This window comes from Podarcis tiliguerta (assembly GCF_965153285.1).
Source record: "Podarcis tiliguerta genome assembly, chromosome: 2".
Lineage (NCBI taxonomy): Eukaryota > Metazoa > Chordata > Lepidosauria > Squamata > Lacertidae > Podarcis > Podarcis tiliguerta.
Window position 1 is genome coordinate 26,666,191 of NC_139535.1, and position 18,275 is coordinate 26,684,465.

The window sequence follows — 18,275 nt, forward strand, 5'->3', positions numbered from 1 at the left end:
CGAAGATCATGGCCACTGGGCCCATCACCTCCTGGCAAATAGAAGGGGAAGAAATGGAGGCAGTGAGAGATTATACTTTCTTGGGCTCCATGATCACTGCAGATGGTGACAGCAGTCATGAAATTAAAAGACGCCTGCTTCTTGGGAGAAAAGCAATGACAAATCTAGACAACATCTTAAAAAGCAGAGATATCACCTTGCCAATAAAGGTCTGTACAGTTAAAGCTATGGTTTCCCCAGTAGTGATGTATGGAAGTGAGAGCTGGACCATAAAGAAGGCTGATCGCCGAAGAATTGATGCTTTTGAATTATGGTGCTGGAGGAGACTCTTGAGAGTCCCATGGACGGCAAGAAGATCAAACGTATCCATTCTTAAGGAAATCAGCCCTGAGTGCTCATTGGAAGGACAGATCGTGAAGCTGAGGCTCCAATACTTTGGCCACCTCATGAGAAGAGAAGACTCCCTGGAAAAGACCCTGATGTTGGGAAAGATGGAGGGCACAAGGAGAAGGGACGACAGAGGACAAGATGGTTGGACAGTGTTCTCGAAGCTACCAACATGACTAAACTGCGGGAGGCAGTGGAAGACAGGAGTGCCTAGCATGCTGTGGTTCATGGGGTCACGAAGAGTCGGACCCGACTAAACAACAACAAGTTTTCTAAGTTCTCGTAGAACTTTTTTGATTGGAGATGCCAAAGATTGAACCTTGGACCTTTGGCATGCAAAGTATATGTTCTACTGCTGAGTAAAAGGTCCTCCTGCTGTATTTTCAAAACAGGCCAATATGTGCTCAGCAGTAAATTGTTTAGGTTAGGGGCAGGGAACTTTGGGCCCTTTAGACATTGCTAAGCTACTACTCCCATCACCCCTAGCAAGCATGGTCAATGAGCAGAGACGTTGGGAGTCACAGTCCAGCAACATATGGAGGGCTAATTTTCCCCTACACTGATTTAGATTAAGGTTGCTGCAATGCAGTGCATGTTCCTTGGAACAACAGAACACACTTTTGAGCCTAAGGTTGCAATCCTGTGCACATTTACCTGGACGTAAGCTTAATTTAACAGACAGTGGGACTTAGGTAAAGGTAAAGGTACCCCTGCCCGTACAGGCCAGTCTTGACAGGCTCTAGGGTTGTGCGCCCATCTCACTCAAGAAGCCGGGGGCCAGCGCTGTCCGGAGACACTTCCGGGTCACGTGGCCAGCGTGACATTGCTGCTCTGGCGAGCCAGAGCCACACACGGAAACGCCGTTTACCGTCCCGCTAGTAAGCGGTCCCTATTTATCTACTTGCACCCGGAGGTGCTTTCGAACTGCTAGGTTGGCAGGCGCTGGGACCGAACGACGGGAGCGCACCCCGCCGCTGGGATTCGAACCGCCGACCTTTCGATCGGCAAGCCCTAGGAGCTGAGGCTTTTACCCACAGCGCCACCCGCGTCCCTTTAACAGTGGGACTTAGTTCTGAGTAAATATGCACAGGATGGAATAGTAAGAGCCGCATTAGCTGATGCACACTTCATGTTCAGTCAACAGCAGCACTGCTTCCCCTTTGAAAAAAAAATGCCATAAATTAAGAGAGACATTTCAGGGAAGTGTGCGTTACACTCTGTCAAGCTCCTATAAAAGGCACATGCATAGCTAAATGAGAGGAGATTAATTAAAAGAGATGACTGATTGCTGCTCACATCCTGTAGCTCTTTGCTCATTAATGCTGGAAAAAAGATAGGCGCAGTTGAAATGTTCTGGCAGAGTGATCATACAAATTCCAGCTTTCCCAAAAGCCTCCTATGCGCTTTGGGCATCTCCTGACAATGATGGCACCTTTCACGGGGTAGCAGAAAGGGCAATGCGCAAGACAAAAAGGTCTGTCAGAAATTGAGACAGGTGCTCCCCCCGCCTCCCCCAAGCTCTGGAGGCTTTAATAAGCACAGGCACTGAATGTCAATAAGGAAGATCAATACAAAAATGACAAGTGCCGTCTCGGAACCATCCTGGGAGTGGAGACCTCATTTGGGCCTTGGGTAAAATATCCACACGTCTATGTTGGGACTAAAGCTAGAAAGAGGACAGTCACCTTTATGTTTCATTCCTGGAGCAGTAAAGCGTGGCAATAAATCAACGGGAAGGGGATCAGTGTCTGGCTGTATAACGTGGAACAGATATATTTCCCCCATGTAAGTCAGGAAGGCAGGAACATACAGAGCTGTTTTAGACAAGTCCATTGTCTGCATTGATTGGAAGAGGCTCTCCAGGGTTTTGGACCGGGGACATTTTCCAGCCATTCCTGGACATGCCAGAGGTTGGACCAGGGACCTTCTGAATGGTCTACCAGTGATCGGCAGCTCTTCTAGTTAAGTAGGGCTGGCTGGCTAAGTCTTATGCAACAAGTGCAACAAGCATCAAAGCGGCTCAATAAATATGCACCAATGAAGTATTATTCAAATGCCCATGTCCTACAGGAGCTGGTCTACTACTATGCATTTATACTAGAGATGGGGAATGTGATCTTCCAGATGCTGATGGACCACAAGTCCCATCATCCCTGCTGGATAGGGCTGATGGTAACTGGAGTCAAACTGTCAGCATGGTCAATGGTTAGAGATGAAGTAGTACAGAATATCTGCGGGGGGCATCATGTTGGGGGAAGGCTGGTTGAGAGACTTATTTTTATTCAGAGCGGATGCTCAAGAAGTTCAATTCTCTGTGGGTCTTCAATTTCTACACTTGAACACAAAATAAGCAGAGGCTTATGCCCGTTCATTAAGTAACTACATTTCAATTGGATGAAATGAGTTTCACATACCAGGAATATTAGTAGGTGGCTTAAATCACCACTAACCAGAGAGCTGCAGAATTATCTTAATTGTGGCGGATGGAAAAATTCTTGCAAAATCTTTTCCTCAAATTGCATGTGAGCGAGAACATCGATCTTTAAGTTTAAGAGCCAATGGTTTCACAGTCCCAACAGCAGGTAAAATCTCTCCATCTCAATTGCAGGAAGGCCAGTTCAATAGTGTTTACTCAGCTTCGAACTGTAAGTAACAAAACCACTGAAGACCACTTACATTAGTCATTTACCACCCACCGTGATAGGTTTAGCCTGTTTCTTTGTTCAAAGTATCGCCAAACTTGCAATACTTCTTGTTATAGTAATGTACTAAATGCACCTTTGCACTGAATATACCCATGAAAAGATTATCTTGATTCAACTCATTTACCTCCCATCAAAACTGCTTGATTGTGATGCACGGAGGGAAACTGAAAAAACAATCCCTTAGCGTCAAACTGGTGAATGTGGAGTCAGCATATTTTTTTCAAAAACGGGATGGAGCAGAGGAACCTCCTATCATACAGTAGCCATGGATTGTCTCTACCTGGCAGAAATTCCAACTAAGTCATCAGAGAACAAAGCCAGGGTCTATCTGTATAATTCAGCTGATTTCACTGCTGTGCTCTTCTGTCTTGCTGAATGCTTAAACCAGGGCTGAATGACCCGTTGCCTTCCAGATGCGAACTCAACACATACCTCTTTGACAATAATCATTTCCTTTTCTAGGGTCAGATAGGTCTAGAAGGCTAGGCAATGTTCACACAGCATAGGAAGAAAGCACGGAGGTTACAAAATGCAGGCACACAAAAACCAAGGCTAATACATTCTATCTAAAGGCAATTGATATTGGGACAGTTAGTGCAGAATCTATATCTATATCATCTATATCTATATCTATCTATATCTAATATTCAATCAAATATCACAATGTTTGCATCATTGTTGAACTTTAACTTCCATCAGCCTCGGACAGCATGACCAATGAGAAGAGATGATGGGCACCATTGTGCAAAAAACCACTGGAAGACCACAGGTTCCCCATCACGATTTTTAAATAGTTTAGCACAATGTGCACAAGCCTGCCCTCTCATTGAGGACTGCATGCTCCGCTCACCCTTTCTTCCCATGTGACTGCTTCCCATGCTGCCCAAACTGAAAATTGTGGTTAATAACAACTATGGTTTGTTTAAAGAAGCCAGTTTTCATGAACAGTGTTTCAAAATGACATGTTTGAAACTAACCAGAGTTACTGTTAACCACGGTTTGTTGCACCTGGTGGCAAGATAAACCATGGGTAAGGGAAGAGGAAAGCTTCTGAATTTCTCCTCAGGAGGAGAGGCTGAGAGGGAGTATGCAAGCTCAGGAGGCGGCCATTTGGGACTGTGCATGAGCAGGGAATTATCCTTATGATTAATTGCTACAAAACACTCAAGAGTTATGAATTGACTTATCTGACATTTAAAAGACGGGGATAGCTCCAGCTTGAACAAAACTCTTGAATGTGTAGTGAGGCCCTGTGGAGTCTTAAAATGCAATCAGGCGACTTCAGGCCAGCTCTAGTTAAAAGGGACTTCTGATGCAACATTTTAAAGGGAAAGTGAACTTTGGCACGCAGTGCCGGCGATCTGCAGAGGTATACATAAAAACCTTACAATAAGTTTTACTTTGATTATGCACCAAGTGTGCTGAAAAACACAGAAATAAGGTCACAGAAACTTCTTCCAAAGAAGAGCTTATCTGGGCCACTTTTTGTTGATAATTGGCAATCTCTGAAAAACTATCACTTGGCAGTGCTCAGAGCTTCCTTCTGCCCTGTTTTCTTTCTGCACACATAATGCAGTCCCAATGCAGCTTCCAAAAGACAAACACAGTTTTGACCTTAACTCCCTCTTCCTTTGCCACTAGAATGTAATTAATGTCATCTCAATATTTAACAATTTGTGCTGCTTCAGCCCTTTTAATCGGAGATAATCCTAAATGAGAGCAGAAGGATGTTAGTCATTCTGGAGACTACTGCTTATGCTCATGAATATGCCAGGACGTTTCCACAGAATGTGAAGATAAATTCTAATCAGGTCACTTCAGGACGAGAATGGGGAATTTTTAAACGGGATAAGATGCTGAACCAATTTAAGCTTCCAAATTGCATCAAGATCATTTTAATCTGGGTGTGTGTGCCAAATTCTTTTTATACTTCCATAGAGGGATTTTAAGATTTTATTTTCCTGCTCTTGATATCCCCTTTGCCAACTTTTGTATCAACAATACAGAATCCCTCCTGCAGTATACTGACTTTCGGTGTATTCAGTTCACGTAAAATCTTAGGTGAACTTTTCATTCACTAGGTAAAGTGGTTGACTTCTGCAAAAGAGCCACAAACGAGTAGCTTTTAGGTTTCCGGTACACTAATTTCTCTAACTTTTCATGTTTGAGTACTCGGAATACTGAAAATTGCAGAGGCAACAGCAGTTGCGATTCATGAAACTCCCCTGCTCCTTTTGGGGAATGAACAATATGCTCCGAGAGAAAAAGATTCCGCAAATACATCCAACGTACTCTGTGAAATGTCCTCCCGCATTCCACCAAAATATTGAAGCAAGTTTGGAAATGAAATTGTTGAAAAACTGGAGTATCACAGATCAGAGTTAGAAAGCATCTCAAAAGCCAAATTGTCCAACCCCCTATCAAAGTAGGAAATACAGCTTCCCTGGCAGGGAAGCCTCTGCCAATAAACGTCTAATAAAAGAGCCTATCACCTTCTGAGGCAACCTGTTCAGTTGCTAAATAGCTTTCCCAATCAGTTTCCCCTAACACTTAGTCAAAATCTTCCTTCTTCTAATTTGAACCCATCGTTTTAAGGTTCTGATAGCCCTGGGTTTGTCTTATGACATGTAGTGGTGTTGTGCTAAAATACATTGGTACCTCAGGATACAGATGCATCAGGTTACAGACTCCGCTAACCCAAAAATAGTACCTCGGGTTAAGAATTTTGCTTCAGGATGAGAACAGAAATTGTGCGGTGGCGGCATGGCAGCAGTGGGAGGCCCCATTAGCTAAAGTGGTACCTCAAGTTAAGAACAGTTTCTGGTTAAGAACAGACCTCCAAAATGAATTAAGTTCTTAACCTGAGGTACCACTGTGGCAGTCAGCACATTCCACCTTGAGCAATTATTTGCTGATGCTAGCAGGCCTCAAAACTGAGGTGCATGGCTGCAGATGGTTGCTGGAGCTGTCTTCAGGGAAATGTCACTGAGAGATCACTCTGAGGTTGTCACACTGGTGTATTACAGGCTTGGCACTTTTGAAACATCATGAAACATCAAGCCAGGACATCTAAAACCATACTAGTGCCCTGCTCCCTCCTTACTCGACAGCCTTCCCTAAACCAAATTCCTTGTTCATTTTGCCACATCAAAATGCTTAAGGGAATGTTAATGAGATCCTCCTAAAAGAAAGCTAATTATACTAGCAGCTTTCTTCTAATGACACCCCTTAGCTGTTAACCATAAAGGATTATTTCTGCTACATAGATGAGATATTTCTAAAACATGTGGGAGAGCAATATGAACAGGGCAAGAGACACCCGGTCTTGTATCCAACTAAGTCACTGCATGAGCAAAATGGCATTGTGCAATGGAAAACCACTTGCACCCACCCCACTTGCAGATCTGAGTGCGGGACAGGGGGCATGCAGGAGAAATAAAGGGAGGGGAGTTCTGTTGTGTTATCCAACTACTTAGTTGGCTAAATGACAGTTCTGACCAAGGCATGCAAGTATATCTCAAAAGTTGCCAAGGGACAGCAAACTCATGCCCAAATGGCTCAGTCAGTCCAGCATGAGACTCTTAATCGCAGAGTCAGGGGTTTGTGCCCCACTCTGAGCGAAAGATTCCTGCATTGCAGGGGGCTGGACTAGATGTCCTTTGTGGCCCCTTCCGACTCTACAATTCTGTGATTCCCTTGCCCTTCTTTCTTTGGAACAGGAATGATTATACATGTCTTTCCCCATGGGGATCTGGTTGACCACTGTGAGATCAGAGTGCTAAACTAGCAGGGCTCTTTGTATGTCTTGTTCTAGCTGTATGCAGAAATCATTTGCAAAATGCACAGTGACTTCAATAGTGCTCTCCTAGTGCAGGCGATACTCTTGGAAGTTCTGCATCTACAGAGCAGGCAAGGAGGGCAATAGAGATAGTATCTCAACAGGAAGCAGAAGGGATATTCACTGGAGCTGAAATTCATGACGACACAAAACTAGCAGTGTGATTAGGTGCAGTAGTGTAAAGTATTAGAACTTGGGCCATGAGGCTTCTTCAGAAAACATTTAGATTTCTATAAATGCTGCAGCAAGGCTTATCACGGAGTCCCTGCCATGGGAGCATATTCACCCAGTGCTTTACCAGTTGCACTGGCTCCCGGTGTAGTATAGGGCCAGGTTCAAGGTGCTGGTTTTGACCTTTAAAGCCCTTTGTGGCTTAGGGCCCTCGTATTTATGGGACCGCCTCTTCTGGTATGCCCTGCAGAGGACCTTAAGGTCCATGAATAACCATAGTTTAGAGGTCCCGGGCCCTAACGAAGTCAGACTATCCTTCACCAGGGCCAGGGCCTTTTCAGTGATGGCTCCAACCTGGTGGAATGCTCTGTCCCATGAGACTAGGGCCCTTCAGAATTTAACCTCCTTCTGCAGGGCCTGTAAGACAGAGCTATTCCGCCTGGCCGTAAATTTGAATTCAGCCTGATCTTTTATTTCCCTTCCCTTCCCTTCCCTCCCCCTCCACTTTTATGAAGATTACCCGCTCTGAGACCTCACAGCTAATTTTCCCCTGGCCTCCTCGTAGGGCTAATTCAGCCAGCTAGCCCCGGTGACTAGCTAATACTTATTGGATGGATTTTCCCCAAATTGATTTTTGAACTTTGAATTTTATTGTTATTCATGCTTTTATACTATATTTTATGCTACTTCTATGTTGTATTACAATTAAGTGTTTAAAATTTGTTGTTAGCTGCCCTGAGCAGGGCGGGGTATAAATAAAATTTACTATGAGCAGGGCGGGGTATAAATAATTTTATTATTATTGTTGTTGTTGTTGTTGTTGTTGTTGTTGCCATTAAAAATGAGTGAAAAGGGAAAGTAGTAAAGATTCTCACTAATGGCAAGGAATAATCAGCTGTTTGTTTTATCCGAACCATTTTATTTTTTTAAAATCTCCTCTCTGGTGTTTTGGTTTTCATTATTATTATTTTTTACTCAAAAGTTACATGCAGCTCTACAAAGGACAGTAAACAGAATTGATGTGAGTAAAAGTTTCCATGCAAAAAAAGTAAAATGGACAAAGTTGGGTGTTCTCACGAGGAATATAAACGGGTGTGAATAGTTCATACAATATCAGTCGCACAAAGCAAACACTTGAATTAAACTGTCTTGCGGAAATGAAAGGAAACAGGTAAATGATGTACAGGCAATAGATAGACTATGAGCAAAATTAACTATGCACAGAGGAGACATTTCCAGGTTGTCAAGAAACAGAAGCTAAAAGCCTTCCATGAACTAAAACGGGTGGAAGCGACCAATTGTTTGTACCCTGTTCCTGCCACAAAGCATGGGAATTTGATAAACCTTGCTTATTTTGAGACATGAATGAGAATATCACCAGAAAGTAAAGCAAAGACTAAAACATTTGAAACCTAGAAAGCTCAGGAGGCAGGCTTTTTTTTTGGGGGGGGGGGGAGAAGCTTCTCCCTCTAAACTAAACCAGCATTAACCTCCTGCCACTGGATGGTGTTAGAGAACTGTAAACAGGTTTCCAACGCAAAGCTATCAAAATAATCTGCACTTTGCTTGCACGAAAGCAAGTTTGACAGAGAAAAGGCATGGGATTTGAAGAGAGATTTATACTGCCTTACTCCAGTCACACCAGATAATAGGGAAGATTTCCCTCAAATTTTAACTCTTGCAAAGTGGGGCAAAATGATGAACCGTTTTATTAAATATGCTAAGGAGCTGGGCACCAAACAAATTTGGGTCACCGATGGCCTGACAAATATACATCTGTTTTCCATATTATTTATTTAATTATTATTTTTATTTATTATTTTTACTTTTAGAAAGCACAGTAAAGTTACTTTCAGATGCATACTTGTCTGTGAATTTTCATTTCTCAAGTTTCAGATAAGTGTCCTGAATTATAAGAATAGGTTCCCAAACATTTATTGCAGATCCATGGAGAGATTAAAAAAAGAGAGAAAAACATGTCAAATTTTCATGCAAGATGCTGCACAGAGTAAAACAATTATACAAAAACTGGGGGAGAAGCACAAGATCGGCAGTGCAGATCTATATACACTTAGGTTCCGCTATGCAAACCTAATTCGAAAGCATGTCAAAGTGCAAGTAGATAAATAGGTACCACTCTGGCGGGAAGGTAAACAGCATTTCCGTGTGCTGCTCTGGTTCGCCAGAAGCGGCTTCGTCATGCTGGCCACATGACCCAGAAGCTGTACGCCGGCTCCCTTGGCCAATAAAGCGAGATGTGCGCCGCAACCCCAGAGTCGGTCACGACTGCACCTAACGGTCAGAGGTCCCTTTACCTATTGCCGAAAATTGCTCACCTGTCTGAGCAGCGCTGCCACCCATGCTCCACAAAAGCCGCCTATCAACTGTTCCTTCCCCGCCAAAAGAACAGAAAACGCCAGCCCTGTTACCATGGTAAAAGCAAATAGACGCCAGAACTTGTCACAGCCACCAAAGACATCGCAGACCAACCATGCACTGGCCATGTATAATACGACACCCTCCCATTTCTGAACATGATCTTTTTGGGAGGAAACCTCGTCCAATACATGGAAAAGTACGGTATCCATAGCAGTGACCACAGGAGGAATGACTGCTGGGAGGAGCAGAGAGAGAAGAAATACCATGACGCATCCAGCGCAACCAGATGCCTTCATTTGCCCCAGCTGAAACAAAACAGCATCGGTCTCTACAGCCGCAACAGGCGCTGCAACCTTCCAACGGTTTGACTTCACACTCCTCCATTGATAGATGGATGCCCACAACAACATAGCCCTGCTACCCTCCATGTACTGGGCGGGGAAGTGTCTGCAGCAGGGCTCTGGCTGTACTTGTGGTGGATCCCCAAGTGATTCAGGAACCCTCCCCTTCGAGATCCTAAATTGTGCAAGGAACCTCTGTAAGCACAACAGGCTCCCCAACTCACATGTTTGTCTTTGCCTGGGCGGGCTAGGCAGGGAGGTGCGATGGGGCTTGATTCCTCACTACGCCTCGTGCTGTGCGCTGAACACCTAAACAGGGCTAAAGAGTAGCACAGCTGCTTGCCTAGTAATTAGTCTTGGGATTCGTCATCTCTATATCTGGCTGCACGAAGCCACATACAAATCTATGCCTTGCTTGATGTGGTGGGACAGTTAGTAATGTCCCCCGGCTTGTTTTCACTAGAGCTCCCCTACTTGGATGCTACGCTCCATCTTTTGCAGCATGTATTTGAGTCCAAAAGGTATGCCTTCACTATTAAGCATGGATTACTCAAAAAGGTGCCTCTTAAATCAGGCTTCCTCAACCTTGGCCCTCCAGATGTTTTGAGACTACAATTCCCATCATCCCTGACCACTGGTCCTGCTAGCTAGGGATTATGGGAGTTGTAGGCTAGGGATTATGGGAGTTGTAGGCTAGGGATTATGGGAGTTGTAGGCTAGGGATTATGGGAGTTGTAGGCCAAAAACATCTGGAGGGTCGAGGTTGAGGAAGCCTGTCTTAAATCAATAACAAAATTTTGAGGTGGAACAGCAGGGAAACATGCTCAAAGGCATTTTCACCATGCTTGATTCAACCATTTATTCTGGAGCTGAACATCTGCGTTTGTCAGATGTCAAATTTTAACTGCTTTGTAGTGGCTTCTGCAGGAATCTGGTATCTACATACTGTAATAGGCGGACGTTTATCATCTGCATATGTTACACCAATGCATGGTGTAAGTGAGGCAGAAATGGAGGTGGGATGACAATGATCCTGGTGTGCCACATGCACTGAGTTTATGTGAATTGGTCCCTAACAACAACAACAACAACAATAACAACAACAATTTATTATTTATACCCTGCCCATCTGGCTGGGTTTCCCCAGCCATTCTGGGCGGCTTCCAAGAAAATATTAAAATACAATAGTCTATTAAACATTAAAAGCTTCCCTAAGCAGGGCTGCCTTCAGATGTCTTCTAAAAGTCTGGTATTGTTTTTCTCTTTGACATCTGATAAGAGGGTGCTCCACAGGATGGGCGCCACTACCAAGAAGGCCCTCTGCTTGGTTCCCTGTAACTTGGCTTCTCGCAGTGAGGGAACCGCCAGAAGGCCCTTGGAGCTGGTCCTCAGTGTCCGGGCAGAATGATGGGGGTGGAGATGCTCCTTCAGGTATACTGGATCAAGGCCATTTAGGGCTTTAAAGGTCAGCACCAACACTTTGAATTGTGCTCGGAAACGTACTGAGAGCCAATGTAGATCTTTTAAGACCAGTGTTATGTGGTCTTGGCGGCCACTCCCGGTCACCAGTCTAGCTGCCGCATTCTGGATTAGTTGTAGTTTCCAGGTCACCTTCAAAGGTAGTCCCACATAGAGTGCATTGCAGTAGTCCAAGCGAGAGATAACTACAGCATGCACCACTCTGGCGAGACAGTTTGTGTGCAGGTAGGGTCTCAGCCTGCGTACCAGATGGAGTTGGTAAACAGCTGCCCTGGACACAGAATAACTAAAGAGAAAGAGATTGTGGTTTGTTTATTCATTCAGTGGTGTATTGAGGAGATTTCCTATTCATTTAATACGAGGGAAAAGGTGTGTCCCTGCATAAAAGTACACCTGCAATCAGAACTACCCCTTCCACTAAAACGAATGAAGATATAGGAATTTTGTGTGTGGTGTGTGTTTACACAAGTATGGAACCACAGCCTGGAGACAGAGACGTACAGAAAGCTGGTAACAGTGGGTTGTATCCAATGCCAGTCCTACCCAGGGTAGACTCACTGAAGTTAATGGATATGGTTAACTTAGGCTCATTAATTTCAATGGGTCTACTCTGTGTAGAACTTAAGTTGGATACAACCCAGAGCATCATGACTGAGGAAAAATCCTGTATTATTTTGCAATTATGTCTATACTTTGTATGAGGAGTACATGTCTGGCTTTAATCCAATACTTTTAACTATTTGCTATGAAAATCCTGTTAACAAAAAATTGCTAACGGGGAGCTGCTCTTTCCCAGCACAAACGACTACTTCAAGTTAAAATGCAAAATACACAGTTCTTCAAGTCAACCTGGCTCCTAAAAAAAAAAAAAAAAAAAAAAAAAGGCTTTTCTGCTGGAAAATTCATTCTCTCTCTCTCCTCTCTTTTATCAAGAAGAAAATACATGTAATTATAAAGTTACCATTTTCAAACGGGAGAATAATCCTTTCTTTATCCACTGGTAAAACAGCTGGTAATTATTATATAGCTGGGAACAAAGATTTGTCCAGAAAATCCAGCTAAATCAAGACAGATCTGACTGATTAAAACTTTACTCATCCAGACATTTGTAATACATTGCATGTGGGCAAATAGTCTTTAAAGTCCAGGGCACCAATCTGTAAAGATTTATGGGAATAATCATGAACCTTCGGTTAGGGGGGAATGTGCCAAATGGAAAACACAAACCACACTAGGTCCCTCTTCATGATCTTATGAAGCTGTATTTTATTGTATCTGTGGACTCGTCTCCCCATAAAAAAATAAGGAATTATTAATTTTAATTAATTTTAGTCTCGTTCCACGCGTTGGGAAGTTCAAAGAAGAGCAGATAATACGATTAAGGGTCTGCGATGGAGGATCAGCTACAAGGGAAGATTAAAGAAACTAAATCTACATGCATCTCAGCCAATGATTACGAAACTTGCGGGTGGATGTTTTGTGTCACACGATTTTGGCCTACAAGTATAGTGCTGTTAAGATGCAGATTGTAACAAAACGCTGCTTCCAGTGATCCAAAAACCCCAAAATAAAAATGAAGTATAGAAAGAGTAAAACATCGGAGATCTTTAAATGTGGGACATCTTTCCTCAATGAAAGGGATGTTCTGGAAGACACCAAGGACCTTTTTCACAAGTTGTAGAGATGGCCACCAAGATGGCTTTAAAAGAAGATTAGACAAATGAATGAAGGATAAGGCTATCAATGGCTAAAAGTTATGATGGCTGCGCTCTACCTCCACTGTCAGAGGTGCTGTTAGCCAGAGGACAGAGCCCTGAATGCCATTTGCTGGGAATCACAAGTGGGGAAAAGGGGTATTGCACTTTGGTCTTGCTTGTGAGCTTCCCATAGGCATATGGTTGGCCACTGTGAGAATAGGTTGCTGGACTAGACAGGGTTTTTGACTGATGCAACAGGACTCTTCTTACATTTCTCACCCACATCTAGAATGCTCTCTAAGGACAAATTAAACAAGTTATGTACTGTTCCGTGTGTGTGTGTGTGTGTGTGAGAGAGAGAGAGAGAGAGAGAGAGAGAGAAATCTCGTTTCAAAGGCACCCAGCACACACACAAAAATCTGGATAGAATTTTCAGTAATTTGTCAAAATTTATCCACTCAGAAGGGCTAATACGCTTGCAAATTTTATCCACTTCTGTCAAACAGTTATGGGCCATAGTGAATGGGGGAAGTGTGAAGTTTCTTTTCATCTGAATCAAACCGAGACCCTGAAGTTTCTGAATGTTGCTCCTTTCTGAACCACTGAATTGGAGTCAGAACTGAATGTGTGGTAGGTGTGCAACCCTAATAATAATAAAAAAGGTCAACGGATGCAAAGGAATGTTGTAGATTTCAAACTTACCTTCAAGTCTGACCACTAGAGGCACTTTCAGTTCAAGCTCTCGGCAGGCTTTGGTGATGCCGTTGGCTATAATGGCACAGTTGACAATCCCACCAAAAATATTGACCAGAATTGCTTCAACCTGGGGGAGAAAAAGAAACATGCTGTCAGATTTGTTAAAACATGTGCCTTTTAAAATGGAGGCACAAGGCAGTAGCAGTAGATGCAGCTACTACTAGAAGTGGATGGATATGACCTGAGACAGTGGAAGCCTGTGAGATTCAACATATAGTGTGCTGGAAAAGTTAATGTAGATTTCTCAATATTATGCAGACTCCCCGCAGTCTAAATTGGACAGGTTTATATAGAAGTTCGGCTGCTTTCTCAAAAGTCAGAAGCTTATTTTCCGAGCCAATAAGACTTCAGAAGTTATCTTCACCCTTTGTCCTATTTGCCGCCAAAGTGGCCCTGGCAAAAACTACAGTTCTCAAAAGCCACTTTTGCTTTTGGGGAAAAAAGAGAGATCACTTCCTCTTCTCTTTCCCTATAGCAGGGATGGAGAATGTATGTCCCTCCAGATGTTGCTGGACTACAAATTCCATTATCCCTGGCTACTGGCCATTTTGGCTGGGACTGATGGGATTTGTAGTCCAACAACAACCACTGCAGGGGACATACGTTAGCCACCCCTGCTCAAAGGAATGTAAAGCAGTGACACAGCTCTGTTACACTGAATAGGGGAAGGCAGTGATTATTCTTCAGGTCCAATTGAGAGGCAAGCTTTAACAAGCAACTGACGTTTTTTCTGAGTGTGGCTTTTAAGGACTGGTCTGGCATCTCTAATTGGAAGGGAAGCGGGGAGGGATATTGAGAATTGGGCAGGCAAGCCAAGAATTCTTTTCTAGCTTGGATTAAAATCTGAGCTGGAAAAGCTTGCCTTTTCTTTAAGGAGATCTTTATGAGCTCCAGAAGCTCATATTTGAGTATCAGAGAACTTAACTGGCTTTTGTCGCCAGACTTAAAATCGAAGAAAATCTTTCAGATTATTAGGGACCAGCTGGCATACTCTTGATGTGAAAGGTCTGGGTTCTTGGTTTTACAAAGCCTTGAAATGTTTGAGTTCTGGGTTCAGATGAGTAGCTGTGGGAAAGCCAGATAATTTCAGATGTAATTTTCCACGAATAAAATTGTGGTAATATTGACAAACATCAGTAAACGTGTGATGAAAATGCATAAGGTAATGGACCGAACATATAGCATATAGGCTGAGCTTTGAGAATGGTGATTAGTGACTCAGCCAGACCTTCTGACTTTTGATTGCCCTGTATAAATAGGTTCTTAAGAGGCCTTCAGTGCCATCCGTTTTGGTAATCTGCATAATTTTCTCGTTTGTTGCAGAATATGCACCTATAGGTCACACTCCTGTTACTGGGAGATTTGCATATCCAGCAGTTAGAAACATAGTATATAACACCTGCAAAAATGCAAAACTTTCCCAAAGGTTTTGCCATCTACTGCTTATTGTGATTGCTTTGTGGAATGAGATGGCGCAAGTGTCATGGACAGCTGCTGGATAATGTATGCCACGATTAGTGAGCAGCGGCGATATCCCCTGCAATGGCTCTATTTTGTAAACTCCCCCCCCCCTTTTAAAAAATGCTTATTCCTCTTCAATTCTTTTGAGGTGTTAGCACTATAATTATAATGTGGGAGATTTCATCCAGTTGTTAGATGGGGGATTCAGGAAGATAAGCTTTCAAAGCAAATCTCCAATTATGTGAACCTTTTGCTCGTTAATCATATTAACCGAAAAGGATATTTAACCGAAAAGGATGTCTTTCTTCTGTCTTACATAGTGCTTTCCCATCAACAAGCCTCGATCCTCAAGGCACGACTCCTGTAATTATAGAGCATATGGCAAACGACGAGTCTATGGACTTGTCGGTTAGTAACACCCCCTCGCATCAAGATTTTCTCTTACAGCGATCTACAAATTTGCCCCAGCCACTGGCTGTTCCTGTGCCATGTGATAACTTGAACCTGAAACGCAAACAATCAAAAATCACTGCTTTTTTTCACCCTACTGCCCCTTCACGTAGTGTGCACCCCCATTTGGACTCTTCAGGATTAACCACGCAAGAGAAATCATGACTTGAGGGAATCACAAAGCGGCCTCTTACACTACTATCATGGAATGTGGCTGGTATTAAATCCAAACTGACAGACCCATCATTTGTTGCCTATATAAATGGCAGCCACATCCTTCTATTCCAAGAGTCATGGGCCTGTGAGGACTTCTATCTATCAGGATACAAGGGCTTCTACCTGAATGCCACGCAGAATCCGTTATCACATGGTAGACCGCAAGGAGGCCTGGCTACTTTTGTTTCCCTAGCCATAAATCTTCAGGCCGAAAAAATCGACATCCAGTCGTCACTTATGTTGGTTATAAAGTTGCAAACAGCAGAGGAAACGATAGTAGTGATCAACATCTACTTATGTCCAATTCATAAGAGAAATTTGGTTGATTTGAGATGGCAGGAAATCCAAGTGACATTGGAAATGCTTTTCGACAAATACCCAGAAGCCACTTTTTTGTTGGCGGGAGATTTTAATGGACGCCTGTCACATACTGACCAAATCTTATTCTCTAAATTTAACAAGTGTCCTTCTTCACCTCTTATGACTACAGACCTTTTACCAAGGAAATTCAAAGATAACATAGCCACTTACGCAGGTTTTAAATGCAGGCAAACCTTGCTGGCCCTCAATTTCCTTCTGCTAAATGGGGCAGTCAGCTCTGACTACCCTGCTGAATTCACCTATTGGTCGGGTTCACGTGCATCCACTATTGATTTTGTATGGATATCTCCCGACCTTACCCCTAAAATATCCAGCTTTAAGGTGGCTACAAGATTGGAGAGTGATCACTTCCCTCTAGAAATTTCCTTGACTCTGGCTGACGAACTTGATAGGCACTCCTTTGTGCACCTATCAAATGATCATCTGGAGATAAGACCTACAGCCCTTAAATGGACCTCCAACTCGGCCCAGCAGTTGAACGAACTTCTCTGGTCTGATCAGCTCCAAATAAAAAGGGCTTCCCTTATGCAGGCGGATGAGCCTCTACCAATATATAATGATTTAGTAGAACTTCTAAAACCAACACTAGCTCGGCCCCCCACAAAGCGCGGTAAACAGTTTTTCCACAAAAAATGGTTTGATGAGGAATGCAAAAACTTCAAGAATCTTCTGTACAATGAATGGCTGGCATACAGAGCATCAAATGACCCCATGCCAAATAACCGCCTTATCACCCTCAGGAGAAGTTACAAAGCCCTATTAAAGGAAAAGAAGCTCGAGGCAGAAAGAAACAATTGGAACAACCTCTTGATAGCTGCAGAGAATAGAAATCCAGCCCCCTTTTGGCAGTTAATCTCTAGATACCTGGGTAGGCCGCTTGCAAGAATAGAACCCCACATCTCAGCGGACACTTGGGAAAGATACTTTGCCGATCTGTATGCAGCCCATGATGCCTGCGGAGACACGGTGGAGCAGGAAGCACTGCCCGATTGGGACCCAGTTACATGCCCTGAAGTTGAAACTCTCATAGATCGATTTAAAGCAGGCAAGGCCCCCGGTGACGACCTTATATCCATTGATGCCATCAAAGCAAATAAAGATTGGTGGACCCCACTTTTAGCAGCACTTTATACGCATATAAACAAAACAGCAAAATTTCCCTCAAGCTGGAGCTCTGCGTTGATTGTATTAATACATAAGAAAGGCCCACGTACAGAGCCGAGCAACTTTAGGCCAATCAGCTTGCTAAATGTTATTGGGAAGATTTACTCGGGATACCTGCTAAACAAACTATCAAAATGGATGGAGGATGACAATATTATTGCCGATGAACAGGCGGGTTTTCGCCCTGGAAGATCTACCATAGACCAAATATTAACCTTGAATCACCTGGCGGAAAAGTATGCCGGCAAAGCCCCAAAGGTTCTTCATGTGGCTTTTATTGACCTTAAGCAGGCATTTGATCGAATCTCTAGAAAGCAGCTATGGTCAAAACTGGCCGCTACAAAGATCGATCGTCGTCTCCTTCATCTGATTATCAGTCTCCATACAAACACCTTTCTGAGAATCAGGCTTGACAATAAAGGCCTAGTCTCCAACCCCGTTACCACCACTAGAGGGGTAAGACAGGGTTGTTTATTGGCCCCAGCATTGTTTAACTTTTACATTAATTCACTGGTGACTCACATGGCCAATGATGCATTCCACCCCCCCAAATTAGCAGGCCGATCTCTGAATGTTCTTCTGTATGCGGATGATGCCGCACTTCTTGCCAGATCCCCTATTGGACTGAGGAGAATGTTGCAAGCTCTACATGAATACTGTGACCAGCATGAGCTCCAACCCAACTATGCTAAGACCAAGATCATGGTCTTCTCTGCCCGACCGAGAATCCATCGATGGTCGATGAACGGGATCCCCCTAGAGCAGGTTAACTGCTTTAAATATCTGGGACAAGTAATACGGTCAAATAGGTCTTTTCTGGCCCATAGAGACTATATAACAACTAATGCAT

At 43.5% G+C, this 18,275-nt stretch overlaps 1 protein-coding gene across 1 annotated transcript in view; it reads right to left on the reverse strand.

Annotated features, from left to right (window-relative positions):
- Positions 1-18,275, reverse strand: part of SUCLG2 (succinate-CoA ligase GDP-forming subunit beta) — a 216,116-nt gene that overhangs the window by 2,737 nt on the left and 195,104 nt on the right. The window contains exon 10 of the mRNA XM_083426277.1: positions 13,700-13,820. Within this exon, the coding sequence (XP_083282403.1) occupies positions 13,700-13,820 (121 nt within the window). The remainder of the gene's footprint in view (positions 1-13,699; positions 13,821-18,275) is intronic.